At 38.8% G+C, this 10,260-nt stretch overlaps 1 protein-coding gene across 1 annotated transcript; it reads left to right on the forward strand.

Annotated features, from left to right (window-relative positions):
• Nucleotides 1-127: 127 nt before the first annotated feature.
• Nucleotides 128-9,511, forward strand: mmaa (metabolism of cobalamin associated A). Its single transcript, XM_054603923.1, has 7 exons — nt 128-220; nt 524-938; nt 2,326-2,448; nt 2,685-2,855; nt 3,709-3,794; nt 5,194-5,343; nt 8,352-9,511. The coding sequence occupies exons 2-7, from the start codon at nt 545-547 to the stop codon at nt 8,640-8,642; spliced, it is 1,215 nt and encodes a 404-aa protein (XP_054459898.1). The 5' UTR covers nt 128-220; nt 524-544; the 3' UTR covers nt 8,643-9,511.
• Nucleotides 9,512-10,260: the final 749 nt, after the last annotated feature.

The following is a 10,260-nucleotide window of genomic DNA, read 5'->3' on the forward strand; positions in this document are numbered from 1 at the left end:
CACATATTTATTTTTTAAACAAATGCTGATTTAAAAACACTCTGGATTTCTTCAGTCATAGAGGTTAACGTTTTTATTCCGGTGACGTAGTGCCCTACGTAGTGACGTAGTGCCCTACGTCCCCGGAAACAGGAAGTGGATGAATGGACTGTTGATATGTAACGTTCACTAGTTCACTGTAACCTTTGACCGTAACACACCTCCGTGCAGCTGGGACGAGGTCAGCCTGAACTCTCACTACAAACAATTTGTTATGTCGACAAGTGTTTTATCAACTGTATTTGTGACAACTGTATTTACACGTAATGTTAGCCTAACGTTAAAACAGCACGTGTTGTTGTCTGGAAGTTATGCTAAACACCGTTAGCTAACAATGCATGTGTTAGCATAAGGTAGAGCTAAATGTGTTGGGCAGAGTGTGCAATGCTCAAGTCATTTTGTCATTTAAATATTAAAACAATGTAGCTTATAGTCTGAAGAATCATCTCTGACTCATTGTTTTTCTTATTGTTTCTCCTCCTAGATTCCCCACATTTACCATAAAATGAGGTGGGTTGGCTTCTCCCTCCTCCGCCACATCTCTTCTCTCCCCCCCTCAGGCACCAGGACATGCTGCCTCCACCAAAGGGTCTTCACTGGTTCCCACACCTGTTACAAGACCACCATCCCTGGTCACAGTTCCCAGCACAGGAGGGGTGTGAGCACAGCCCTCAGGCCGCACATACAGGACCTGAGTGGGCCTGAGCAGAGACTGTTGGACAAACTGTATGTGGGGCTGATCGGAGGTCAGAGGGCGTCTCTGGCCGAGTCCATCACTTTGGTGGAGACCCAGCATCCTAGGAAGAAGGAGCTGGCTCAGGTGCTGCTGCAGAGGGTGCTGGCCTACAGGAGGGAGCAGGAGAGTCGGAATGGAGGGAAGCCGGTGGCTTTCCGAGTAGGTGTGTGGTCTGTGTTTGAGTGGCTAAAGTAGTTTGTTTTTTTAACTGGGCTTTTGTGAAGACGCCACCAAGGGAACTGAACTATACTATACACTCCCTGATCACTTAATTAGGTACACCAAACCAACAGGTCGCTACATATTCTGCATTAAGTAAGACTATAATGTTCAGTTTGTGTTTACACCGTCTGAGATATGTTTATTATTGAGGTCGTACTGGACTACATTATATTGAAACAAGTTTCTGATATTCTTCATCCCTCATGTTTGTAAATAGGGTGGGTAAATCATTACAAACACCTTTCAGTTTAATGCAATCCAGTATAACACAAATAATAATAAACACGTGTAGTTAACGTGATTCCTCTCTGTCCCTGTCAATCAAAACTAAACATCATCTTTTTAAAGGTACATTGTATGGCTGAGCTGTTGTATTGGATTGCATTCGATTTTACAAGTGTACCAAATGGCCACTGAGTGTATGTATTTAGATCACGTCTCCAAGTTCCTAGCAAGTACAGTAACAGACATACAAACTAACTGACACAAAGTAAGCCTATACTTTGTGTCAGTTAGTTTGTGGTAATTTGATTGAATGCAACGTTATTTATGAATGCACACCTGTGAGCACAGTACAAGTTAAATGATTAATTTCTTTGGAAAAGGATTTGAAACAGTGCCGCAGCAATGCAGGCTGTTGGGCAGAGTTGCTGGTTGTGAATGAATTTGTCCCCACTTTAAATTCCCATTTCAAAGTTTTCTTATCAAGATATAGCGTTCCTCATGTTCCAAAACTAAGTAACACAACAATCTCCTGGATGATTTAACAGTACTATAGTTTTATTGTAAGCCATATGTAAAAAATAAAATGCAACTTCTATAGTCAATTATTGCTTTGTTGTTGCAATTGTGAACAGAACATTGCACTATAGTTTATGAATTATTTCAAAACTGAACTAAAATGCAAAAGTTAAATATTTTAAACTGCTTAATGTTTTGAAGGTTTCTACAAAGTGTGAAACAGAATTGTAAACTTGGTTATTGGGTGTTCCATGAACCTTTGCAGTTATAGTTTTTATTCCAAACAGGCTTGTAACTTCTCACACTGTTAATGCTGTTAAAGTCATTCTCCTTCTCCGTGTCCACAAAGTTAAATGCAGTAAGTAAGAGCAGTGCACCACACTTCAAGGTCACACACGATTGTCTCTACACCCTGTCATGTTTTCTTATAAGAGATTTGATCTCAGTCACCAGTGTTAGTTTGAAACCTGTGGAGTTGAGATATACACTGTTTATATTTTATCTGAATGTGTTTTAAATTTATATTAAGTGATAAAAATCAGTTCTTGGTGCCATTTGTTGATAATTCGATTGATTTAATTTCTCAGGTCTGTCAGGTCCTCCAGGAGCAGGGAAGTCGACCTTCATCGAGGTGGTGGGGAAGATGTTAACAGCACGTGGACATAAGGTTTCAGTGCTGGCTGTGGACCCGTCCTCCTGCACTACAGGAGGTAAACACAGATCATTATGGTATATGATTCTGATGAAGAGCTGCTATGGATCCTTTACAATACACATTACATTTGTGTGTGAAATTGTAAGGTTATGTGTAAAGATTTAAATGTTTGATGTATATTTTGATGTCATAATTAGGCTACAACTATATTATTTGTAGACTTAACAGCAGTCCTTTTACACTAATGAATGTTAAATTCTTGACACAAACTGACTCGTCCCTCATGTGCAGGGTCTCTGATGGGTGATAAGACTCGTATGACCGAACTCTCCAGGGATATGAGCGCTTTTATCAGGCCATCTCCTGCCTCAGGAACACTTGGTGGAGTCACCAGAACAACTAATGAGGCCATTGTTCTCTGTGAAGGAGCGGGATATGACATTGTCCTCGTAGAGACCGTAGGTAAGACACTGATTCTCAAAATGAATATTCTCTCAGGCTATAATACTGTATTTTTACCAATTCAAGACAGATTTCTTTGATTTTTCTGTTGTAATATACAACTTTTTGAATACAAAAATAGGAATTTTCTGTCATTTTCTGACAAATGCTCCTCCCTTGCCTCTCCATCATATTAAACATTTCAGTAAATGTTTTCTTAAAAAACAGAAATGGTAACTCAACACATTGGCACATTTTCTTAGTAGTGCTAGATATTGATACAAAATGTTTAGATGCCAATGTGAAAATTTCAAAATGCCTTTTTTTTGTTGAACAAAATAAACCAAACCGCATAAAATTCATCAATGCTTGGTGCTGTTCTAACATTGCCTCATAATAACTTTCCAAATCAAATACACTATAGAATTTACAAATTTGTGTTTTGAAGACAGTAAATATCTGACCTAAGAATACGAAACAATCACAGCAAGCATTCGTTGTTACTCTCAGTTCTCATTTTTTGACATAGTCCTACAGAAACAATTTGGTCAATACTAGCTGTTGTGGTTTGAATTTATTCAGTGTGATGATCTTGAAGTTTGTGGAAGTTCATGATTATTCAAAAGCTTTTTTGAACCTCTGAACAAGTCTTGACCAAGACATTGTTTACTTTCTTTATTTTTTTTATATGGTGAATTGCTTTTATTTTTCTCCTGTTCCTCATACATGATACTGTAGGATACAATATTCAACTCAGGGCTCTTTATTATGGATTTAGTTTTAGATTGTGGATTTTCACTTGGTGAGAAAAAGCATTGCATTTTGTCATATTGCTGATCAGTGGTGACACTTAAATCTGCCTTTTTGTTGTTAGGTGTGGGCCAGTCAGAGTTTGCAGTGGCTGACATGGTTGACATGTTTGTGCTTCTGATTCCGCCAGCAGGGGGCGATGAACTCCAGGTCAGTGAAAAACATGATCAGCAACAAGCCCATCAGTGTCCAATGTTGTTTCAACTGAGCTGGAAGAAAGAGACTATAAGATGTTCCAGGCTGAAAAATGTTCATGTCCAATCTTGCAGGTTATAAATTTGGTTATGATAGTGGCATTTAAACAATTTATTGAATATTATTCTTTACTGTTGTCATTCGATAAACTGCAGATACATTTGTTTAATTTTGCACACACAACTTCTGAGTAAAAAGTTTTTATGAAGTGAAAACACTTTTTTTTTATTGAATAAAAATTAAATATATTATTAAATACATTTTATTATTTAATTTTTATGTAAAGATGAGTATATTGACAAAAAATACATGCTAATCAATTTATTAATTAGCTAAATTAATGACTTGATTAGCCTAACTCATTAGTATTGATATTATGGTGATTATTGTGGGACATTAAGCAGCTCAATTGTCATTTGTTTTGATTATTTTCATGCATCTTAACATGCATTATATAAAATAAACCTCATCAAACTAACATATAAACAATAAACATATTGCATTCAGATTGTAAGTAGAGTGTTTTCAACAGCACAGTTTAAATTGTTTAAACTATAAATGAATGAGTGCCACAAACCTATGTGACATATAGACATTACATAACTTAAGTAGAGCAAAATAACTTATAAAGTCCAAACGACATTGACAGCTTACATTACAGACATTCTCTATTTCTGCTATAGCCTTAAGCCACCAGCTGAATACAAAGACCTGACCTGAAAGGACATTTCAACAGGTGAAGGACACTCCTTAGAGCAGTGGTTCTCAAATGGGGGTACGTGTACCCCTGGGGGTACGTGAAGGCACCCCAGGGGGTACGTGAGATTTAAAATATATATTTAAAATTAGCATCCATTCAAAAATCCTTTAAAAATAGTTATTTAATAAATATTCAATAAAATATAAGTGTAAGTTCATAAACTGAATTCAATGCAACAATGCAATCGTCAGTGTTGACAGTTTAATAAATCAGACACTGATGGCAGAGCGCTTAGTATTACATCTTTTTTTCAACCAAAAATGCTTTGCGCTGGTTGGGGGGTACTTGTCTGAAAAAGTATTTCACAGGGGGTACATCACTGAAAAAAGGTTGAGAACCACTGCCTTAGAGTAACCGCTACAATGAGCTCAACTGCGCTCCTATGTTTCGGATCACTCAAAAGATGACCAGTGAGGGCTCGATAGAAAGCAACAATATCAGAGTAATAAATTAGTAAACTGGCAGCCAACCACAGCTCCATCCATCACTCTGTACACAGACCCCTCAGCAGATTAGCTGTCTAGACATCAGATTTATTTACAGTGTTTTGAGACGTGAATGACCCCCCTGTTTAATGCCAAAATCTCTGTTCAGGGTATCAAGAGAGGCATCATTGAGAGGGCGGACTTGGTGGTGGTGACGAAGTCGGATGGAGACCTGCTGGTGCCAGCCAGGAGGATCCAGGCTGAATACACCAGCGCACTCAAGCTGCTCAGGAGACAGTCCAAGTCCTGGAACCCTAAGGTGTGTTTCAGTGTGTAAGGGAATGACTGTGTGTGTGTGTGTTCATGTGTGGAGGTATTGTAGTGAGTAAGGGAGCCAACATCAGAATTAATAGGCATTAAAAAAAAAAAAAAAAAAAAAAAGCATAATTGACAGGTGTTCAACATCCGACCTACTGGGCAGGCGCAGCAGTAGTATTACTGCTCTGTGTACCCAACAAGCCATCCCACTGAGAGGTCATTAGACCCCGGATGGGGCGGGAGGATGATGATGGTGATGGTGATGATGTCATGGCATCGTGGTTTCAGTACTGCAGTGTCCCACCCCTCCCTGCATGTCCCAGCTCACCCTCTTGCCTGTCTGCCTGCCTGGCCTTGTCCCTTTGTTTCCCCAGCCCAATGCAGCATCTGCCCACTGGGCGAGCTGCCAAGAAACACCCCCACCTCCCACCCCCTCCTCACCCCAAGCCCCTACTCCTCCTGCTCTGAATACTCGGCTGCTGTGTCATGCATTTCGCTTATTAGAAGCCTGCACACTCAACATAAAAGCTGATGGGCTTCTCTTCGTAGTCTGCTCTGTGTATTTATCCTTACTTTTGCTGTCTTGCTCTCTTTTGTGTCTGTCTTTTTGGCATACACTAGGGTAATCTGTGTTTTAGTCTCTCGCTGTCTCATCTTCGTCAGTCTGCCCTTTATTGTCCACCGAGCATGAAAAAGTAACACATGGATTGCATGACATTAACGCTACTTTGATATCTAAGTTTTTGGTAATTTGAAAAATATTGAAACCCAATGAAAAACCTACTAATACTTTTTTATTGTCCTTTTTATAACTTCAGAGCACTTTGCATTGCAGGTTTTGAAAAGTGAATCATGAATATACCTTTACTTACTCCCTCCTCTTACTTCTAATCTCAGTTTGATTTAAGAGATGTTTGAAAAATGTATGAAAGGTGTTTGCAAGGCAGGGATGATCTTAAAGGAATGCTTTTGAGTTGGATTATGGGATGTTGAGAAACTGGTGCTTTTGGAGCTGAATATGTCTCTTGCTAGTCCTTAGAAAAGCTCAATCTAAACCGCTGGAGTAGCCCTTTACAGGGTCATTTGTCCAAAGGTACAAAAAAAAGTTCTATCTCACTTAAATCGATCAGCAAAAAGTAGTTTATGAGGTCAGGAGATTATGCAGTGGAATAGGAACAATCGTTTCTTGAAAAAACATATTTTTAAAATCAAAATAGCTGTTAGCACAACAATCAAAATCCCATTCAACGCCATTGTACTGGCACAGATACAGTATCTTCAAAAGTAGATAAAAAATAAGACATCAGTTGGGCTATATAAGGTCATATGTAGTTTTTATCTTTTGGTACTAGCCCTTTAAAAGGATAATTAGCAAATTTGCAGTACGTTGATTTCCTGTTTTTGCATCAGACTCAAATCAAGTCCTTGTAAAATGATTAACTTAATGATGTAATTAGTGATTCTTAATTGCCTTTTGATCACAAGCCGCCAATATTTATCAGGCTGTCACATTCAACTTTGTCAAACACCAGTTGATATCAATTATCTACAAATGACACGTGTAATGTCAACATTTTAGCAGCCTGGAGACGTTGAGGATCTGTGGTTTTGTTTGACATCAACACAGAGGCCTACTCTCGCCTCTTTTCTCGAAACTCCCTTTTCTCATTTTTATACACAGGTGTGTAATGAAGTGATAAAAAACAGAAGGTTAACTTTTATATAAGCGGTTTCATGGGTCCTCCACATCTGAATGAAAGCCCTGACTTCTTTTGTTTTCCTAAATCTGTGGCTCTTTCAATTCTGCGTCTGAGTTGAATTTGAACGTTACCCTGAATTTCATCATGTGCTCTTGAATCTGCAGCAAGCTCTGAACAGAGACATTCAGTCACTTGAGCGAAGCACATAAGTGACATTTATCACCAGATTGCTTGTGTGAACAAGATGTTATAGTGAGACAAATACTCAAAGTTTATAAAGTGACATGACAGCTTCTTATAGGTTGAAGGTGCATCGCTTAAAAATCTTTAACAGAAATCAAAACAGAACTGAAAAAGGAGAAACACTCCAAACTCATATGCAATTAACTATATGCAAAATGTTATTTTATCCTTAAAAACAAAACTTATGCACCTGTGAATTAAATATCTTTCAAAAGAAACCCAAATTGTTTTGTTTTGCAGTGTAGACCAGTATTTCTTTTTTTGGTCGTTTTTGGCTTAACTTACTGCATATTGCCGTATCCTGGACTACCTTTATTGTTTGATTGCTTATCCAAATGCACATCGATCTAAACCGACATTTTAAAAATCTATCCTAATGTGTCAGGGTTGTTCTTGTAGGCCAAACATAATTAGGATAAAAACACTTGATAATGTGAAGTCTCATAAAGAAATAATAGGGAATTTCAGTTAAAAAAAACCCATTAGACATTTATGGGCATTTTTGCCTTCATGGGACAGTTGTCAGTACAGATATAGACAGCAAACAAGGGGAGAAAGAAGAGAGTATGACATGCAACAAGGATCCTCGGCTGTTATTAAAGTGGGGATATTGTAGTTATATATTATGTGTCGCAACCATTTGTGTACCAGCGCAATTTTAACCTTACTTTAAGTAAGATTATAAAAATGCTGTGTACAGTGGATTTTATAGGTAGAGTATTCCAGAGGTTTGCTGTTCTCACAGAAAAGGCTGATTGTCCAGTTTTGCAGGATCTGTGTTGGACAATACAGTCGCCTCTGGTAGCTGCCTTCGTTTTCCTGGAGGTACTGTCCACAAGATTGACAAAGTGACCCTAAAGGAGGAGGTTTTATTCCATACAGAATCTTAAATGCGAGACACAAGTTCACATCGCGTTTCCAACTTCCCATACCAAATAAAGAATTGACGACAGTTCGCTAAGGCTGAACAGTCAAATTGTCCAGACTACCACCTGGTTGTTGAAAAAGAGACCCTCTAAATTCACACATGCATCCCGAACCCCTCCCCCCCTAACTTCCTCTTCAGGTGGTGCGCGCCTCCTCATACACCAGTGAGGGCATCCCAGAGGTCTGGGCAAAGATGGAGTCGTACCGGGACGCCATGTTAGCCTGCGATGAACTGCAGGGCCGGCGGAGGGCCCAGCAGAAGGTTTGGATGTGGACATTGATCCAGGAGAACGCCCTCTGCCATTTCCAGAATCACCCCAGTGTCAGAGAGGCTCTACCTCACCTCGAGGAGAGGGTCACCAAAGGAGCCATCTCCCCGGGCCTGGCTGCTGACCTGCTTCTCAAAGCCTTCTCATCATCATCACCATAGTTATCAGTGGGACTGCACTTTTGGAGAAGGATGGATTGCTCATGTCGGATCAGGGACACTCAGTGCCAAGGAAAGCCAGGACAGAGTTGAACATGTGACCTTGACTCTGGTTTGCACAAAGACAAGCAGTCTTGCTTTTTTCACAGTAAAAACACCTAAGATGGAAGTCACCCCTCCACAGAACCTTCCTTTTCTGCATGCTTTAATCCGCATCAGGAGAGGAAGAGTGTGCTGTGAGTTGTCCCTTCTCAGCTTCTCTTTCAGACACTTTCATTTAGACAGTAGACCACAAAACAAAACTTTTCAATTGTGTTTAATATTGCTGTGAGATATGAAAATCTTACGCTGCCAATTGCCTAGTTTTTCTAAGGCATATCCTGGGATTGTCCTCTGTGACAAAGACCCTATAGACCCTTGTTTTAATGTGATTATTGTAAAACATAGAGAGAACTGTAAAGACTGTTGTTACATTAGGAGTTTGCACAATACCCATCACCTTTATGAACGGGGTCATTAAATGTGACTTGTTCATGCCCTAAATATTGACGTGACAAGTACTGTAGTGGTGTGATTTTATTATTAGTGGCACTCTTGCTCACCCTCGTCATACATGGATCAATGATGCACACTATTTGTAACCCAAAAAGAAAAGTGTTAAAGAGATGATCAGGCTCAGAGAAATGAGATTTATTATGGCCAGGTGGTTCTCTTGTTGAGCTGCAATTGACATTCTCCCTTTGAAAAGCAACTGACCTACAAAATGTTTTATTTCACTATTTGGGTTTCTGAGTTGAATATTATATTAAAAGAATGATGTGAATCTTAAATGGATAAGAGAGTAACATTAAATCTGTCAGTACAGTTGCCCACGCTTTTCTCTCTCCTTGTGTTTGCTCATGATATGAAAAAAGGGGCAGTGATTAATTTTACCTCTAAGAATATTAGTCCTTAGATTTGTCAAAGACTTAATTAATTTTTTTTTTCTGCACTCGAGCCAGAAATGTCAGTGCTAGGTATCACATAAATGAGTCTGCTGCTTCTAATTCAGGCAAAACACACTTTTAATATTTTCCGAATTACTTTCATAATGCACTGCACTCCTGGACGCCACCAGAGAATTATAGACAAAGAGAAGTCACACATTCATAACTCCACTGCAGCTAGTTTATTAATTTAAGCAGGTGTGCTGCTTCTTTCAGTGTAAAGCAGAAGGCTCCAGTGTCAGTGACATATGCCAGTACATTCTATTGTATGTCTATTCTATTCACAGACATCGGCCATTGTAAAAATATAAATGCTTAAAAATATCATAGCAAACTAGGGATGCTACAAACTGTTATTTGGTCAATACAATTCCAGTTAAAAATAAATCTGAATTCCTTGAGCTTAGGTTGCTAGAAATTGTTTGATTTTTTCCCACCCAACCAAAACAGACCACTAACCATAAATAATGATGATCTAAAACTGAGGAAAGCGGCACATTCTCACATATGAGAAGCTGGAATCGATTTTTTTTACATTTTTGCATAATAAATTATTTGTATGGTAAATTGCTCATTAAAATTGATACCTTTTCTGTAGATGGACAATTGGTTCAAGCTCTAGTGTGGACACAAGT

This window comes from Anoplopoma fimbria, chromosome 9 (genome assembly GCF_027596085.1).
Source record: "Anoplopoma fimbria isolate UVic2021 breed Golden Eagle Sablefish chromosome 9, Afim_UVic_2022, whole genome shotgun sequence".
In the NCBI taxonomy this organism is placed as follows: domain Eukaryota; kingdom Metazoa; phylum Chordata; class Actinopteri; order Perciformes; family Anoplopomatidae; genus Anoplopoma; species Anoplopoma fimbria.